Raw genomic sequence first — 19,811 nt, 5'->3', positions numbered from 1 at the left:
CTCCTCTGACACACCCACTGGGTGGTTCCACCCACGGGCTCTAGAGCCAGGAAGCCTTGGATCAAGTCCTGGCTCTGTCACTTACTAGCTCTGTGACCTCAGTACAAGGTATTTACACCTCTTTGTGCCTCAGTTTCCCCCAACTGAAAGGATCAAAGTATCCACTTCAAAGGGCTGTTTGACATGATTATGTAAGTTAGTTTTTGTGAGACAGTTATGTCAGCACCTAGCAAATGGAAAATGCTCAAATTCTAACTGTGAGCTTACTTTATTTTTATCTAAAACTCTGCTCACGGGTCACTGTTGGACGCTGGACACGTTGTCTTTTCCACCCATCTTCACAGCCCAGGTTCAACAGCACCATCCTGCACAGTAATTTCTACTACTTCCCCGGCCGCAAAGAGCAGTGGTGGTTTATCTGCCTGTCTCCAGTAGACCACACCCTCCGCAGAGCAAGGGTGGCCTGCCACAGGCTATCGCACCCCCAGCACAGTATCAGGCCCTGAGGATTCACTCCATTTAAGCCAAAGTCTCAGAGCAGGCTATCTCATCGGGTCAGCTGGTCAAAAACATTTTTAAGATCTTATTGAATCCGAATTTGTACATGCAACACGTTACCCTTCCTTTGGCCTAGTCTTAGAATGTATCATGACTTAGAATTTTACTCTGAACTATCCTCCTTCCCTCAAAATTCTAAGGGGAAAGACCTCCTGCCTCTCCAAGCCTCAAAAGAGGCAAACACGTTCAACAGAGGAAGGATACAGACTCACCTTAGACGGTTTACACTGGGTTCCGCCACCCCCATCCCATCAGATTCTTAAAAGGACAAGACGCGGCCACTGCCCGTACCAGAGCACCTGCTTGAAACCACCATCTTGCAGACTCCACGGTTAAGTCTACCTGGCAAAGAAGGCCAATGTCCTTGCTGCCAGGTGTTAAAGTCACAGCCAGACAGGCAAACTGAGACATCACTCCTGAGTGACAGAGATGTTATGAAATTTGGGACTTTCCAACCCACCCCCCTCCTACTCATAAAATTGCCTATTATTAGATATTCCTGTCCCTTCCTATAATTATGAATCTTCTTTTTTTGTGTATTAAGATGAAGCTCATTCTAAGAAGGCTGAAGTTACTCAAAGGAATATAGAAAATATAAGACCATACAAAGGTTTCAACAGTCAGATGACACCAGGCAGTGAACTATGGTTAGCAACTACTAATGAGAACAGAACTTCTCAAGCTTGACATTCAGTTTAAAAGGGAAAAGAAATTCTCTCAAATCTCCTCTCCATGCTGACTTCCATCTTTGGGTTGTTATTTCACTTATAGAAGCATAAAACTAGGTCTACGTCCTGTGCCGCTCGCTGCCACCAAGCTGGTTCCCTGGGGTTCCAAACAGCTTGCCACCACAGTCGGGTTTTGATGTCCACTCAATTCTCCCACGTCTTTTTAACTGCTGGAGAGGAAAAGTCACATTCATACGGCCAGGCACGCGGTTATTTGGCCTTCGCTGGGTGGAGGACGTCGTTGACGTATTAAGTCCATTTCTGTCTTGTCTCTAGCTTGCGACAACTAGAGGATCACTTATGCCAACACAATCAAAGACGATTTCAAATCACCTAACAGCTGGTCACCAGGCATTCGCTCCAACCTCACCGTACGAGCAGATCCACTTCCGGCATCAATGTCTCCCTCTCTGCCACGTACACACACACTCTGGTATCTCCCAACTTGAGAAAAAACACCCTGCGGGACCCGTGTCCTTGCTCAGCTGCAGCCTCGCTTCTCCACTCCCTTTCACAGCAAAACTCCTTGGAAGACTCCCCTCCACGGCCTCAAATTTCATTCCTTTCCTCCAGGGGGCGTCCATTCCCACTCTCCCAACACAGCTTTTGTCCAGATCACCAAGGCACCAGCCTCGCCAAATCCCCAAATCCATGCACACTCACTGCCCTACCACCTGTGCTCCAGCTCTGCATGTTCCTCACGGTCCCACTCCCTTATCACCCTTCCTGGGACCACGCTCTAGGAGGGTAGAGGGCAGCCAACCTGCTCTTGCCCTGTCTAATCCTCATCCCTTCCCCTGGTCTCAATTTCCGCACATGCGAAGGACCACAATGTCCCATCCCTGCCCCAAGGGCTCCACTGGGTTCCAGACGTTTGTATCTACCTGCCTGCTGGCATTCCCTGACACTTAGTAGGTACGTTGCTCTTAACCTAATCTAACAGACTTTTTTATTTCCCCACTTCCCCCCAATCTGGTTCCTCCACAATCTTCCTCTCAGCAACTGACATTCCACCTAATTGCTCATGCCCAAATCCTAGGTGACAGACATCTCCTATCTGTCTGCCCAAGTCCCAGAGACTTCCTCCAAGATACATGTGAAACCCACCCATTTCACCACACTTTGCTGTGCCCGGGCTTGAGCTCACCTCCAGCCACCTAGAACCAGAGTTTCTTGACTGGTCTCCCTGCTTTCCTTCTTGTCCTTCCCCCAACAATCCTTTCTTCAAGAGTCACTTCAAGTCACAAATGAGATCCTGTTACTCCTCTGCTGAAAACCCTCCCACAGCTGCCCACTGTGCTGAGAAAACCCAGCCCTCCACAGCGGCTGTCAGGGTCCTCCAGGTCTGTCCTCTGTCCCCTTCTCTGACCTCACTGCCTGCCGGAACCCCCCCACCCCCACGCTCCAGCCATGGTGGTTTTCTTTCTGCCCCTCAAGGCTGTTCCTATCTCAGGGCCTTTGTGTTTGCTATTCCCATCTGGAATATTCTGTCCCCAAACCTTGAGTAGCTGGCAACACCTCATTGCTGGCCTCACCTGCACTGCTGTACCCCCTGTTAGTGTCAGTTCCTGGAAAGCAGCAGCACCTCTACAGCACCTGGGGTGCACTCTACCTCCCCTCCTCCGAGGACACAACATTTGCAAAAACATGTCAAAGCCTCTCCCTGATGCCGGGATGGCAAACGCTCAAATCACACACCACCACCTAGCCTCACGACTGTAACCGTTAATTCCACATTTATGTCAGGTCTGATTCGCGCTTAGAGGGGTTTTCTTTTGGGGACAGGGAGGCGGGGCTGACCAGCATCTGAAACCACTTCCTATGTTTGGGGTTCCCCACAGTGTTTTGATAGGAAGCTGGTCCCCACCTCCCACCACAGAAACCAAAACTTTAAACTGAGAGGAAACAAACCTCTCACACCCCTCCCCCAGCAGCAAGGGTTGTAAGCACATGATTGTGGTCAGCCAATGAGAAGCTCCTGTCTGAGCCTTCCCACCAGAGACTCAAAGAGGTCGGGGAGCAGAAAAAAATTTGCAAGAATTTGCATAGCAGGCCTGAGACTGCTGTCCTTAGAAAGGCCTGCTTGCAAGGTTGGCTCCTGGCTGGCTTCTGAAAACTTGAATGGTAAGCTGCTCCCTCCACTGATATAAAACATTCCCCTAAATGATAAGTGTGCCTACACTGTGTGCGAACCACGTGGTTTATGAACACCTGCTTTCCTTCTGGGAATCTGGAATTTTAGTATGTGCTAGGCAAAGGGCACACCCATGATCAGTCCCCAATAAAAGCCTCGGGCATCAAGTCTCTAATGAGATTCCCTGTAGAGAGCATGTCACCCCTGTTGTCACAACTGTTTCGAGAGGAATTCAGTACATCCTGTGTGATGCCTCTGGGAGAGGAATCTTGGACGCTTGTACCTGGTTTCCTCCGAACTTCACTCCATGTGTCTTTTCCCATTGCCTATTCTGCTTTCTTATCCTTTCTCTGTCATAAAACGTAACTGCATTTAACAATCTCTGGGTCTCGTGAGTCCGTCTATTGCATCATTGTGCCTGAGACAGGTTTTGAGGACCCCCAACACAGGCAGGAAAGAGAGCTGATGCAGCTACAGCGAGAGGAGCATCACCTCGCAGCATCCACACAGACGTGGAGCGGTGTCATGGATGGCATGCAGTGTCCGGGAGCCCCGGTGGGATGATTCCTGGGTTTTCTGGCTACAATTCTGGGTGTCCAGCCTCCTTTGGCTCCTAACTGCCGTCCAGGCCTGGCTCTCCAGCTGTTACAGGTACTTCTGTGCTTTGCAAAATGCCTTCAGTAAATCCTTTTCTGCTTCCACTCAGCAGAATCAGTCACTGCTGCTTGCAATCAAGAGCCCTAACATCACCGATTTTGTACAAAAAAAGTGCTATAAATAAAATTTCAATGGCTGAGGTGGGGGTGGGGTGCGGTGTGGTGGGGTGGGTAGAGGGTCCTGTAAGTCCCACAAGCCTAGCTTGGGGAAGGTGGTCATTCTGAAAAGGAAAGGCCAAGGCAGAAGGGCTTCAAGTGCCCCTGTTGTCTCTTGGACCCAAACTGTGTGCCTCTTCATTAAAGGCTATTTTAAAATTGCCTCGAGGCAGAAGCAACGGGGATAAACAGGGTATAAAGACCTGTCCAGGGCCAGCCTGGTGGCTCAGGTGGCTGGAGCGCTGTGCTCCTAATGTTGAGGTCGCCGGTTCAATTCCCACATGAGCCAGTGAGCTGTGCCCTCTACAGCTAAGATTGTGAACAACGGCTCTCCCTGCAGCCGTGGGCTACTGCAAGGAGCTTGAACCAGAATGGTGGGGGAAGCCGAAGAAGGGGAGGAAAGGGGGGGAAAAAAAAGACCTGTCGCTAAGACAAGGAAATTCCCAGAACCGGAGACTTCATCTAGATAAGATCACTGGCTGTCCTTACCAGCCCAAGGAACTGACTGGAAGCAAACAAACCAGGATCCTAAATTTTCATGGGAGCAGGACTGACAAATACTCGGCTCAGCTGATTCCAGCCAATGGCTGTTCGATCCACAAACAACCCTGAAGCCCCAAGCAGGACCCAAGAGGAGGCACTCTGCCAGTGCCCGTCCCATCCAGGTGCAGCTATAGTGAAGGACCAAGAGAGAGTCTCACACTGGACATAATCCAGCGGAGCCAGAAGCTGCCAGGCTGGCTGACCACGGCAAGGACTCCTTGCTCTTCCTGTTCTCCCAGCTACCACACTGAGTTTTCTTTTTTCCCCTTCTCCAAATGGGAGGTTGACTGCAGTATCCTGTTCCCTCTTCACCATTATAGGTCAGATGTTGGGGGGGGGGGGGATAACCCATTCAGCCATGAGTCACCATACCATTGGGGAAGAAAGCCTCCTTTCAGGTTTAAGAGAAGGGACCGTGTATGATGCAGTCTCGCAACCTTAGGTAAATATTTGGGTTGCCTCCCTGGGGAAAGGGAGCATGTGCTTTCGTGAAGCCATGGGCATTTTCTGAAGGTGTACAGATCTGAGTGTGGATGAATTACCCAACAGGTGGTCTGCAGCGTCGTCATGGACTTCACCCCCGCTCAGGGAATGGACCATTAAGGCAATAAAGGCAATTCCACCCCCTCCTTCTCAATGGCTGGTTGAGGGATGGTGAGCAATCTAAACCTCCATGGGCCAATGAAACACAAGAGATTTCCTGGGTAATTCTGGGAAGAGATGTCCTTAATCTTAAGAGAAAGCCACAAGAAGCCATTCTCTTTCCTCTGCAAGTAAAAAAAAAAAAAATCAGAACAGAGCTCTGACTGCCACAGGCAGCCAGCCTCAGACCAACAAGGCTTCTGAAAGGGGCCAGACTGTAGATAGTAGAGAAAAGAACTTGATTCCTTGATGACATCAGTGAGCTGGCTCCTGTCCTTACTGTCCAGGTGAGCACTCCTTAAGAGACACATCTTAACTGAGACGCATCTTAACTGACACACATCTTAACCTTAACGACAGATATGGTTATAGTCTCCATGACAACTATCAATAATCGACCATAATACATGGGCCACCATACTACGCAAACCGAGACTGGCCAACGCAAGTGCTACAATTCTAAGATCCCCATCACCTGTAAGCTATAATTTTGGGGGAATGGGGAGAATAGGGGAGTGTGGTGTGAGTGCAAAGAATCCACCATCACATTAAACACACATATCCATCATAAGATGTATCCTTATTTCAGAAATATTAAAAGACTCAAGAGGTGGAGGTGATAAAAACAAATCTCAGACTAGATATAACATGTTATTTACTACCTTCCCCCTTTTGTTCAGGAAGGGACCACCATGAAACATATTCTAGGACGTACCAACACCTGTCGAAGTCAAAATGAGAAACACTTCCGGCCACTTAGGTATCTGTACCGATGACTACAGCTATGCATGGCTATCATTTTGACATCTAAACCTATTTAATGCTGCAATCGGCTCATAACAAGACCTCTAACTCAAAACTCAAGAAAACTGAAATAAAGAGAAACAGATTTGAGTTTGATCACAGGCCACACTTTTCAGAGTACACACAAAAAATGTTCACAACACTACTAAAGGTTTAAATTACATTTAAGCAACTGTAGTGCAAAGAAGAATAAAAATACAAAATTTAAGCGTCCACAGTAGAGAAAATGAAACATCTATTAGGTTGGTGCAAAAGTAATTGTGGTTTAGGGTGGCCGGATGGCTCAGTTGGTTAGAGCACGAGCTCTGAACAACAGGGCTGCTGGTTCAATTCCCACATGGCCAGTGAGCTGCGCCCTCTGCAACTTGATTGAAGGACAACAGCTTGGAGCTGATGGGCCCCGGAGAAACACACTATTCCCGTATAAAAATAAAAGTTTTTTTTAAAAAAAGTAATTGCGGTTTAAAAGGTTAAAAAAAAAAAAATTTGCAAAAACCGCAATTACTTTTGCACCAGCCTAATATTTTGTACGCCACAAGTGGCAAAAAAAAAAAAATCTAATTTACAAGTCACTTTTTCTGAAAAATATTCAACCCTTTATCTGTCCTTCCACTTCCCACCTTGATGGTGAGCTCCTAAAAGGCACGGGTGGCAAGACAATGACCTTGAAATCCTTAGACACAAAGCACAAAGTGGGCCCTTGATAAACACACGTTCAACTGAACAAACACTATCAATATTTGTACTGAACAACTGCTCTAATTTTTACCCGAAGCTTGAACTACATGCATTTGGGAGGTTTCCTTCTGCCTCGCTTTTAAACTTACTTTTATTTTAAGAAAGAAAAAAAAGAGTTTATTGTAGAAATACAGAAAATGTAAGTAAGCAAAAAAGATAATGAAAATTACCTGTGATCCCTTTACTCAAAGAGAACTCCCATTAACATCCTGGGACATATTCCTAGTCATTTTATCTATGCATAAACACTTTTAACCACAAAAGGATTCCACTGTTTTGTATAAACAGTGCACCCACTGTTTTGTAACCTACTTTTTCCACTGAATATTATATTACTGACATCTCCACATTATTAAATATTCTGCAATATCTCCCCCCCCAACCCCCCCCCCAGGGCTGTACAATACTCTTTACCTCACTTCTCAAAGAATAAAGGAAAAGGGTCTTACTCTCAGCTTAAAGTGTTCTCTTTCACTAATAACATTCTCTGAAAATTAAGATAGCTATTCCAAAGGCAGGCAGCATGGCACATACCAGTTTCTCAATTACCACATAATGAAGAACTCAACACCAACACACAGCATTCAGCTTCCTCTAGATACAGCTACCTTCAAGAGTCACATTCACTTATCCTGTGGTGTTAACAAGCAGGGAGGAAATATACACAGTTCAAAGGTGAAAAACCAACTCACTGGTGGTTTTAGGGTTGCATCCAATTAACACACACAATACCAGAAGCACAAACGGAACAAGAAGAAAGGATAAAAGAAAGCAAACTGATTCTGGTTTGCTTTTCCTTTAAACCTCACACTGCTTCCCCTTTCTAAGCCAAACTGCCAAAGATAAAGCTACCGTGTTTCCCAAAAAATAAGACCTAGCCGGACAATCAGCTCTAATGCATCTGTTGGAGCAAAAATTAACATAAGACCTGGTATTATATTATATTATATTGTTATATATTATATTATAAAGAGCAGGTCTTATAGTAAAATAGGACCGGTTCTTATATTAATTTTTGCTCCAAAAGACGCATTAGAGCTGATTGTCCGGCTAGGTCTTATTTTCCGGGAAACACAGTAGCATTATGATAACACCCAAAGATAAATCACTTACTAACTTAGAGAAAAATCATGAGACTTAGAAAAGAAAGGACAAGATTTTCAACACTCCCATGCTTCAAGATTTTCAAGACTCCCATCTTTCATGTTCTACAGGTAGTTGGGAGATTCGTAAGGATATGGAGCTTTTAAGTCAGTGGGATACATGTACACACATTTGTTTTTCCATTAATACTTAATATCGAGTGCTTCCTAAGCAAAATAATTCTCTGAATAGCTGAGGCTTGCTTTCGTTTTCTGAAAAACCAGATCAAAGTGACTTCCAGCATTAAAAAAAAAACACACACACACAAAAAAAACTTACACATAAAAAAAAAAAAAGAACTCATTCAATACAAACATCTTCAGTTAAACAAAAGGAAAAATTAGTAGAGACAATCTTCACCTACATTACGGGACCCAAGCCTGTCTTCACTAGACTCCTCATGTGGGTGATATCTAACAGAGTTGACAAAATGTACCTAGAAAATTTGAAGTCAGAGACAGCACCAAAAAGACTGTTTCATTTTGCGTTTTAAAATATTAAAACAGATGTTCAGCTGGGGCCATGCAGGTAGGTGCCTGCCAGGTAGGAATGCGCTGGCCATCCTTCCCAACTGTGGTTCTCGTTCTATTTCACAAAATACCCTAGAAGACACATCATAAAACATGGTCCAGAACCATCTAAGGAGACCAAGAAGAGCCAGGCCTTGAATGAGGCTGCAAAATGGGAAATATTATTAAGACGTGATAACTGTGTTAACAAAGGCAAGACCAAGAATCAGAGGCACGGCACTGGCCCTTGTCCCTACACCACTGGTCACCACCTTGTCTGGAGGTGCCCAATCAGATGCAGAGGGAGACAGAACAAACTGGAGGGTAGACACGTGCCTGAGCCACTCAAGGGATCCATCCAAACTTCACTTCAGGTGCCTGGGAAGCCACGGGGGGTGGGGTGGGGTGGGGGGGTGGAGACGGCAGGGAAGCAGGGGCCGTGGGAGGGGATACCACCCTAACCAGCAATGGGACCGTTCCTGGGCTTCCTGGGCTTGTTCATGCCCAGGATCACCATCCCTACAAGCCCTTCCAAGTTCCACCTTCACCAGGTGGATTGCACATCCCAGTATTTTACACTAAAAAAAAAAAAAATCCACTTTCGAATGTCCCTTTTTTCTTAGTGAATAGGAGGTATAAAAAGAATACGAAATCTTTCAGTGGATGTTTGCCTGCCAAGAAGTCACCAAACACTGAACTTGATGACAGCAAGGGAATCTGATAGCCTCACCATTAAACTTGGCGAGTTCTGAATCAATACAGGACTCTGGAGTCAGGGACAAAAAGTCGACTAAAGTGTCAATTTAAGCTGGTTACCACAGACACACTTAAGTAATCTGGCTTTTGTCACCTACAGGTATTACAGTAATAATCAGCATTCAGGCCACTCAGGTTCAGAACAAAACATTGCAACTATAACGAGAGCCTATATACTCAAGAAATAAGGTCCCAGATCTTTATACCGTCGCTTTTCTCTCTTCCAGAACTTGAGCCGCAGTCTTGCATCAGGAATCAAGAATATCTCCAGCAATCAAATACCCAGGAGTGGTGATAATTATTACTTCCTTCTCAAAGTCAATGGCAGCAATTGTAGAGCGGTAAGTATAGCAGAACTAGAATTATTTAGAAGTCCCCACACACCCAAGAAGAAAGGATATGGCAGTGGTTCTCAGAGGACTTTTTCTGTGTTTGTATGTTGCGGGGGCTTTTTTTCCAAATCCAAATGCCTGAAAATTAAAACTCTTCCAAATTTCAATAAACCCTGGATAAGGGGAACCTTGAAAAACTTGGAAAATAGATGATTCCTGAGACTGCCCACAGTGAGAAATATTACTTTAGGTGTTTTTATTATTAAATGATGTTTTTTTAGTCTGTAGGAAAATATTCTTTTCTAAATCTAGTTTCTTTATCCTTATCTCTAAATTATGCTCTCATTTCCATATTCCACCAGCAAGCAACTCCCAAGTCAACAGTCACATCATTAAACAGTACAAATATTGCCACCTATAGTCAGAAAATGAAATACATTTGTTTATACTGTGACCTGGAAGAGAAACAATGTAAAAACAAACAATAACATTGTGTCTCCTTTCTCACACCCTCCATTAATCCGACTACCCTAATATTTATCATCATTATATTACTTGTATATTATTTTAATCCTCTTTAACATGGATTGCCAGAAGATCAACGTGTAGTTTGCTACATATTAACAAATATATTTGCTACAATTAACAAATATATCAGTAAGACAAAAACACTTATTCAAAGACCTACAGCATCAAAAAGCTTGAAAACTCTTTAAGTTGGATCTCTTTTTACTGTCGCTACTTATCTAGGACCCAAAATTCAAAGCCAGCAATAAAATCTGGTTAAAGATCTTTTAACTCAAAACAAAAATGTTAGGGGGCGGCTGGTTAGCTCAGTTGGTTAGAGCGCGATGCTCGTAACACCAGGGTGTGGCCACTGTGAGCTGCGCCCTCCACAACTAGACGGATACAACCACTTGACTTGGAGCTGATGGGTCCTGGAAAAACACACTTAAATGAAGTTTAAAAAAAAATTAATATGATCTCAATCTAACAATGAGAAATGAATTAGTCTCTTCCACCAGTCATTTATGACATTACTTAAACACCTGAACAATACAGAAAGGTTATTAAATTAGCAATGAGCATGAAGTTTCTCTCCCCCACAGTGAGTGTAAAAGCAATTTAGCAGGAACTCCAAAGTACTGCTGTGATGATGTCACATTCTAAAGCCATTCTTCACATCAGGGATGTACGTCTTCCTTGACATTATTCATATTTCTCCTAAATATATGTCTGCATATTGACACTCCCAGAACCCCAAAACAACTTTCCAAGAAATTTCCCTGGGGTGCGGACACTCACTGCATTGACGAGACGCCACGTACCAGTCAATGGCTTCCCTTTCGATTGTGTTCTGCATGGTCAAGCAACTGCAATTGTCTGTGGATTCCCATTTTCCCATGTCTTCACCCCTTTGAACAAAACTATTTTTTTTCTTAAATTAAGGAAACTACTTTTCAATCATGAAATAATTCAAATAAACACCCTGACGATACAAGTAAACAGAATATAAATTAAAATGTCAATTTCTACAAATTCCATAGAATCCTTAAAGAAAATAAAATATCTAAAGAGAGTAAGTAGAATTTAACACCATATATTATCTTTGCCCAAGTTAAAAACTGCTTTTCAGTGTCACAGTAAAACCTAGGCCCTTTGGGGGTTTGTTTCCCAGAGGTTAGCGGTCAGGACTCGGGTTGTAACTGGAGTCGCCCATGTGCTGGGTACACAGCACAAAGACCAGAGGCACTAGGCCTGACTCAGGCATTTGGAATTGGAATGAATGGGCAAGTCTTAGCTTTCTCTAGAAAACTGACTTTCAGCATGCACCTTTAGAGCCAAACAATACCGAAACTGCAATTTCTGAAAGCAATCTTGTGACCACTTTGCACAACTGCAAAGACAGCATGCAAGGTTTCCCAAGTAATCTCTTGAAAACACACATGGACCACTTTTTATAAATTAAGGACTTATCTAGGTTCCCTGTTTCTTCTCTGCTAACGCCCACTTAAGAGCACGGCCCTTATTCTAGCACTTTTCTCAGAGACGGTAGAGCAGAAATCTGGCTAGCAGTTGACTAAAAAGTGTTGACTGATTGGGGGTATTGAAATTGAAGGTCCACAGTTAGCACAGGTCTCTAATTAGAGAAATTCATGAATTCTAAAACAACCCTGTTTTCATATTTTAACATCTCTGAAATAAAGATGCTTCATAAAATCAATGGTATATCATAGCCTGACAACAATTTTTTTCTTTTTTTCATAGTGATACATAAAGCAAAATAATGGTGCATCTTAAAATTGACAGCATCTTAAAATATGATATCTACGCCAAAGGTTCATCTTGAATGTTTGTGATAAAGTGTTATATGCAAATGGGCAGTTCCCTATGACAACAGGGAGTAGTTGGACATGGTGGCAACTACAGCACAGTGGCCACATCTCAAGGGCCACGATTCAGACACACTAATTGTTGCCAGGTGAGAATGAAGCCCCAATGAAGACAGATTTTTTACCATTTTCCATGAAAATTCCCAAGCTTTAAAACACTGTGGACACCATACTAAGCAGGGCTCTTGATTCATTCTGGCCTACATGCCATCAGTTTACAACCCCTGACATTTATCTCTACCTTATATCATCCTGAATAATGTAACTACGAAGACCCTTCAAGATACTTGGAAGAGAGGGAGCATATTTAAAACTAGGGCTGTGGAATCAACAGAACCGGGTTCAAATCCTGACTCCATGACATACTAGCTGTGTGTCCTTAAGCATGTCACTTAACCTCTCTGAACCTCCATTCCTCATCTGTATATCACACCTCATAGGGGTCTTATGAGGATTAAACGAGACAGCAAGTGCATAAAGGCTTAACACAGTGCTAGGTGCAGAGAAAGCATATGAAACATTGGCCAACTATCCTTATTTCTATAAAATAAGGAGGGTGTCAAAGTACCATCCCAAGTCAGCCTGGCCTTCATTTCTATGCCATTTGCCTCATCCTAATCACCAAAAATATTTTAAATGCCACATCTACTAAGAAAGCTGTCATTCAAACTTTCACCCACTAGAAAATGTTTTCAATACCTTTCTAAGATGTTATAATAGAAGATTTCAGGAGGTTAACAGTAACATTCATGAGTAAACTATGCCAAAATGTGCTACAGATTGCCAAAAAAATAAAAACAAAAATCCAAATAAACAACAGCCATGGAACCAAGCCAGATGCAGAAACTAGTCCAAAGAGTTCTGATTCCAGCCCAAATCTGATCCTGGGCCCTGAATCAGAAGTTTTGTTAATTTGCTAATCCCTCCAAACACCAAACATCCTTCATCTGATGGCGCCTTCAAATTTGGTTTTACCCAAATTGACCTGATTTAAATCAGGGTGAACATGAACTATAATTCACCAGAGGAACCCCAGCCAGAAAGGCACATGACAATAAACAAACAAGCACGTGCACTCACACAAGCAAAGCCCACACTTCATCCCTTTCATTCTACAAGCTGGACAGACGTAGGAACAATGCCCTCTGTCTTGGCAGCCCGCTGTTTTCTAGGTTAATGCAATGCTTCATCATCAGCAGTACTTAGAGCGAGTCTTTCTGAGATGGGACATAACTAAGTGCCCTCCAAACATACAATGCTTTTCATCCCCCTCCAATGGAAACACAAAATTCACTAAGTATGGATGTCTATTTTGCTGAGGTTTATAGGACGACTTCTATAGAGCCATGGAAATACCTTTACGTGTGATGGTCTGCAGCACACCAAGTGTGTGAACTGACGTGCACCCATAGTTAACACGCCTTGGAAAAACAACCCTGCAATTTGTTTCATCAGGCATTCTACTTTAAGAGGCTGTTAAAATCTTCCATTTGTTGTGTTGCACAGGCTAATGCAGGGAGACAAAACAAGCTATGCAAACTCAACAAGCAATTTGTTAATATTCTACGAAGGCATTCCCTGATTTTCCGAAGGGCAACCTGACAGCATGAAACCTCCCATAAAAAGCAAACACCATCAAACTGTGAAATCATCAAAACAGCCCTGGCTTATTTTGTCACTGGTAGGAGAAGCTGAAAAAGACAGATGTGATTTTTGTCTTTTGGAATATAATGTGTGCAGAACTAAAGAGTACCAGCCACATGGCCATCACTCAATCCACCAATAAACTGTCTTCATCACCTCTTGCTATTCCACACACAGACACAAATACCCCTCTAGTAACATGCAGACACGAACCCAGTTATACACACACACACACACACACACACACACACTCTTTATACTCCATCCTTCACTTTCACACTAGACACCAGTTAAAATGATTAGTATTATTAACTCATCTACACAAAAGAGGCAAGATGCACTCTAGGTAGATTCTGACACTAGCTGTAAATGTGAACGAAGCACGAACAGTGATATGCATGCATTTACCCAGCTGCATTTCCCAAAACACTGATAGAATCATATTTTTTTTTCAGGGAGCTGTGAAAAATAATCATGTAATTGTTTTTTTAAAGATCTAAGAGTAAGAGAAAACGCAGCTGTCTCCATCCTCCACAATCCCTCAAGCCCTTTGTTTAGGAATGTCTGCTTCTCAGCACCTTTCTAAAAGCTCGCTGCCTGCCCTCTACTGCTGCTAATTAAATGGAGAAGTAGAGAATGAAAGAGAAAGCTCCTCAAAGGGGAAAGAAGCCAGGAAGAGGAGAAGCCCCTGGGCAAAAGAAGCAATGCTACTTTTCACCCATCCGCAGGTAACTACACAAAAAGGGGAAATTACTTTACACAAGCGCAGCAAAATAATAAAAAATGTAAATCGCACATAATTTGCATTGTGATCATTCTTTGATAAAATACCACAAGCTTTCACTAGCATCCTTAAGGGGAAAAATAAGTCACACCCCCAAACATCCGCCCCACTTCAAGATACCTATTCCATTACACACTCAAATAGCACACATACACACACTGTACCAGAGTACCAGAGTAGGAAAGCTGGTGAGAGAGAAGCCATAACGTGGGCATGTTTCAGATAATAGCCTCTTCATGAACCCCACCCCCATCAGCAGAGAAAGACGGGACCTCAGAAAAGAAAGAAGCTGGAGAGGAAGAAAGAGAAATCCAGAAATCCTTGAACTGCCAGGCATCAACTTTTCATGAAATGCACAACCAGGATAGGAAATACCTCCCTGCTGAGTAATGCTTCTGGGTTGTAAATTCACCTCTCGAAAGGGGAGCCAAACCTGAGCGCGTGCCCCGCCAGATGGCAAACCCCTCCTACCTGCTCCATCCAGCCTGCCTGTCACGCCGCGCCAGCGACAGGCCTCCCACCCCCCTTTTTGGCAGAGCAACACACCAATAAGAGCCGAGTGTGGCTGGGCGAGAGAGAGCTAAGCAGTGATTTAGCAGGATCCTTTCTAAAGGGGAGGAGTGGGAAACCGCGAGGAGAGGGCGAGGGTGAAAACAAAGCCCTTTCCAGTCAAACCGAAGCCTTCGGGGCGTGGCTTATTTAATTTTCTTTATTAATAAAAGCGATCGATTGAGCTTTCGTCTCTCCAGCCACCCTGGAGGTACCGGGCTTTGATCTTTGCGAGGAAAAAAAATGGCAGGGCTGCAAGCTTCCTCCAAGTTTCCAGGAGCACCTGCCACCATCCTAGACCTCCTCCCCCCACAAAGAAAGATCCCCAAAATCCAAATTCCTGGCATTAGATTCTTCAGGGGAAAAAAGCACACACCGCTCCACACGTTCACCGACTCGCACCGTGGCAAGCACACACAGGCGTCAGAGTACTTGCTGACACGAACGTTAGAAAGTTCCCGGGGAAGACAATTCAGGTTCCTCTGGGCCGCGGGTCTCCAGCCCCCACCCAGACGTGACATACAGCAGGGGACTCCCGGGCTGCAGCAGCGAGGCGGAAAGTTGCCCAAAAGCCCCAGGAAACGCGGCGGGGAGAGGAGGGGGAACTCGCGAGCAGAAGCGCATCCGCCTTCAACCAAAGGCGGGGAGCGGCCGAGTGAACCCCGGCTCCAAGGGCGCCGCGCCGCTTTATTTACAAACAATACATTTGGCTGGGGGGAGGGGGCGCAAGAGCCGGGCGGAAAGGCCGGAACAGCAACCCCCCGGGCACCCCGCTCCCGGACTCTCTTGCGTTTGGGGTTCCCCTGCAGGCGCGGGGGCGCACACCCCTCGGATCGCCCCACCCCTTGCCCGGCCCGGGGCAGGAACTCCCCAGGGAGTCCCAGGCGGGAAGGGGGCGCCGCTCACCTCATCTTCCGAAAGTCCATAGACTGGCTCTCCGAGCCCGGTCGCCATGGAGCTGGCGCCCAGCGCGGGTCGGAGGCGCTCCCGGGCGGCTGGGCTGCGATGCGGGGGGCCGGATCTGCACTCCTCCTCCGGGTCCGGCCCGCCCAGCACCCGGCCTCGCGCGTGCCTCGCCGCAGGTGAGGGAGCCCGAGCGCGCGTGTCCCTGCTGCCCGCGCCGCTTCCTCCCGGGAGGCTGCGGGATCGTGCGGGCTTCCAGTCCAGAGAGCGCGCCGAGCAGCGGGCGGCAGCCCCCGCGTCTCTCCCAGCGCGCGGCGGCGGCGCGGAGCCCGCCGTGCTGTCCCTCCCCGTCGCCCGTGCCTCGCGTCTCCCCTCCCTCCCCGCTCGCCCGCCGCTCTCCGCCCCGCGCCGAGCCTGCTCTCAGTTCTCGGGAACACCGCTCGCCAGCCCCCTCGCTCGCTCCCTCCCGGCCCCTGCTCTCTCCGCCCCCTCCTCTGCCTCCTCCCACCCGCTGCCCAGAAGGGACCCTCCCCGCCTCACCGGGGCGGGCACAAGCCAATCAGAGGCCGGGCTGGGCGGCGGGCCGCGGGGGTGGCGGAGTTCTACGCCCACGCCCACCTCGCCCCACCCCCGGGCCTCTGGAGTCGCTTTTCCCTGTTCCTCCCGGCTCCCCGCGCTGTGGGGCGGGTCCGCGGAGGGGTGTCTGTGCGGGTCTGGCCTTCCCAGCTGACCCACCCTCCTCTCCCGCTTTCCCTCTGCTTTGGGGAGAGGGGGCGGGGTGGGCATTTCGGGGCGCTGAAGTCATTTTCCACAAGAAACACAACACTCAGTCCATTCCTTTTCCCTGTGGTCTTTTTTACCAACAGCCTTGAGCCGCCGTAATTGATAAAAGGGGAAACATGGATGTTTCTAGACCCCTTTATATTCCGGGCCACCCCAGCAAGCCGGACTTGGCTGCATTGTCAGCTCCCTGGAGCCGGTCCGTCTGGCCGGGCCGCCAGCCGAGAAGAGGCTGCCCCGGTGTGGCCGCGAGTTGCCACTGCCCGTATCAACCTTACAGGGAACAAAACCAACACAGCGCCTGCTCTGAGTACACACCCACCCACTCGAAAGCAGACAGCGTGGTTCTTTGAATAAAAGGCAGCTTATTTGTGAGCCGCAACGTGAAAAATCAAACTCAAGCGTGAGGTTCTTCTCCGCGTGTGCAAACCATTACGACGTCTTATTTGCTACCGTAGGATTCTCTCCACATCTCAGCTGCTGTTTCTCTAGCAAGCAGTTCATTTAATCCTTTAGGTTTATAGGAAGCCAGAGACTAAATAAGTGAAAGAAATTCATCACCCGACTTTTTCAGGAAGGCTTTCTTAAATTTAGATGTGAAGTGCAGTTGTGAGTACAAAAAGAAAACAAGCCAAACGTACCATTTGCCTTTGAAAACATCGGAGTGCGTACTTGGGTAATAACAGGGTTCGTTCAGGATCTTCATTGAAGTAAGTTGTTTAAGAAAGAACTCACGTGATTCAGAAGAATCAGGCCTGACCCCATCTACTTTAGACAAAATGTGCTGTGTGCCCTGCTATATTGTTTGCGAAAGAAAAGGGGCACACCCACCCTAACTTAAGCTCTCCTTGGCTTCCCTAACCACGTTACTGCGGCTTAAAACGTGTGCCATATAATGGGTTTCCTTTCAAGACTCAGCCCCGTGCAGTGAACACCCTACTCAGAAACCTTCTCTACAAATCGTGAGCCATTAAATCAACAGTACTTACATGCCACAAAAGCCCAACTGAAGAAAAAAAAAAAATCATCTCTATGAAGGAGCATTTAGAAAGGCAGGTCTCTAGTCAATTTTTCCTAGCCAAATAGGAATCGCAGCTTTTTTAACCCTCATTAGCCAGGCCTTTCTTTGTCAAGCTTTGGGTAGTTTAAAAGATGAAGGGAAAAGCAATAGATCTTTAAATTTTTTTTAAAGAAAATTATAGTTTCTAGTTACACAGGACACCCCACCAATAGCTGGAGGTGCATAGTTCCAGGCTTTACCTTGGGGTGAAGGCCTATGATCTGGGAAATGGAGAGCTGTGTCATACTTCCTCTCTTCCTCCTTTCCCCATTATTGCTGCTCCGGCAGCCCTACCACAACAGCCTGCCCTGCCTGCACTCTGAGGTCATGTCCCTGGCTTTCCCTGAGGGATGATTATTAGAATCTACGATATGAAACTTGCCATCTGTCATTTATTGTGGGGGTATTTATAAAATCGTGATTCATAACATCATTCAACGGCCCTTGTAAAAAGACTCAAACAAGACATTATTTCAGACCTATCAGTTCCAAGGAACTGATAAGCTTTTGCATTATAGATGACAACACTTATATCAACTGATTCTGTTTTTCTATTTACTTTGGCCACCAGGAAACTCAGGACCAGTTTTATGGCCTTAAGCCATAACAAAATCCATAAAAATAAAAAAATAAAAACCCAAATCAATCCCCTGTGTAATTATGTGCCAGCTTTTTCCCAGTGCAATATTGTCTACCCTAGATGCACATTGTTATCATCTGGGGACTTTTAAAATGACCAAGGGCCCAGTTGCCAGCATAAGAGATTATGACTTCATTGGTTCAGGACAAGAGCCCAGGATCAGTAGTTTAAATAGCTTCCCAGGTGACGCTAAGGTGCGTGTTAAGATTGAGAGGGGCAGCCTCAGCCAGTGGTTCCCAAACTTTGCTGCACATAGGAACGCCTGGGGATCTTTAAAACTACTGCTACCTCCCACCCCATATACTCTGATTTTGTTGGGCATCAGGAGTTTCAGAAGCTCCTAGGTAATTCTAATGCACAGCAAAATTGAGGGATCTTTGGCCTAGACTTATATTTCTATTCTTTACATAATTTCCATGATCCTGGTTTGTTTTGTTTTTTTTCAATTTAGAGGAAATTACATACTATAAACATATTTGAATCCTTTGTGGAACAAGCTAGGACATAAACAAATAGATTTCATGTGACTAGTATCCTGAATCAATTTTACCCACGCTGTATCACTCCCAAATCTCAGATTAGTAATCCAATTTCTTGAGGGAAGCTAGGAGAGGGTGGTAAGGACAACCCTTAAGAGAAACTATTCAGCAGTCTTCCACAAAGCAAAATTGTTTTATCCTCCAATCAGTTTCGCATCTACCCAACAATTATATAGAACCTAACTTGTAGATTATTCCAGAAATTGTTCGTTTCCTTCCCTTTGGAGGCTGCCTCTAACATCTTGGGTATTTAGTAAATGCTCTTCACTTGGATCATCAGAAATGAAAAATTAGCAAGAACAATTTTAAAGTACAATGGGTAATCACAAATGGAAAACATTTTAATGCTAAGCCTCTTTGCAAATTATTGAATTGGCTTAGCAAACTAGATCTTAATCAAGTCTGAGAAGTACCCAAAGCTGAATAATAACACGTACTGTCACATATTTGCTTAAATTTCATTTAAATAGTACGAGATTTTTCTCTTCAGTTTTTGATAATTTGTGTCCTTTGAAAAGAAAGTTCATGAAGCAGACATTTTGAAGAAGGCCATTGTCATGCAAGGTGTCATGTGGGATCTCTGGTCCCGCTCCCCACATAAGAACGCAGGATATGGTGAGGCCTAAAAGGAACACCCACAGAGCCATAGGTAGGGGAGTCATACCACTATATTCTCGCTGGTGGCTGGGTTGGAGACACAGGAAGCAGGAGCCACACGATCCTCAACCTGCCGTCCACTTCTCTGCCAACCAACCAGCCGCTTGCTAACTGCAATCTGCCGTGCTAACTGCAACCTGCGCTTACCAGCCACCATCTTCTT

At 45.6% G+C, this 19,811-nt stretch overlaps 1 protein-coding gene across 2 annotated transcripts in view; it reads right to left on the bottom strand.

Moving 5' to 3' along the window:
* Nucleotides 1-16,453, bottom strand: part of NEDD4L (NEDD4 like E3 ubiquitin protein ligase) — a 310,035-nt gene extending 293,582 nt beyond the window's left edge. The window contains exon 1 of one of the 2 annotated variants that reach the window (XM_019755309.3): nt 15,976-16,453. In XM_019755309.3, the coding sequence (XP_019610868.2) occupies nt 15,976-16,023 (48 nt within the window). In that variant the 5' untranslated portion in view covers nt 16,024-16,453. The remainder of the gene's footprint in view (nt 1-15,975) is intronic. The other variant, XM_074339904.2, reaches the window with a different exon arrangement.
* Nucleotides 16,454-19,811: the final 3,358 nt, after the last annotated feature.

The sequence above is a fragment of the Rhinolophus sinicus genome, chromosome 4 (genome assembly GCF_057876585.1).
Source record: "Rhinolophus sinicus isolate RSI-liver-muscle chromosome 4, RSI-T2T, whole genome shotgun sequence".
In the NCBI taxonomy this organism is placed as follows: domain Eukaryota; kingdom Metazoa; phylum Chordata; class Mammalia; order Chiroptera; family Rhinolophidae; genus Rhinolophus; species Rhinolophus sinicus.
Note: the sequence above shows the minus strand (reverse complement) of the source record. Positions and strands in the feature narration are given on the sequence as shown.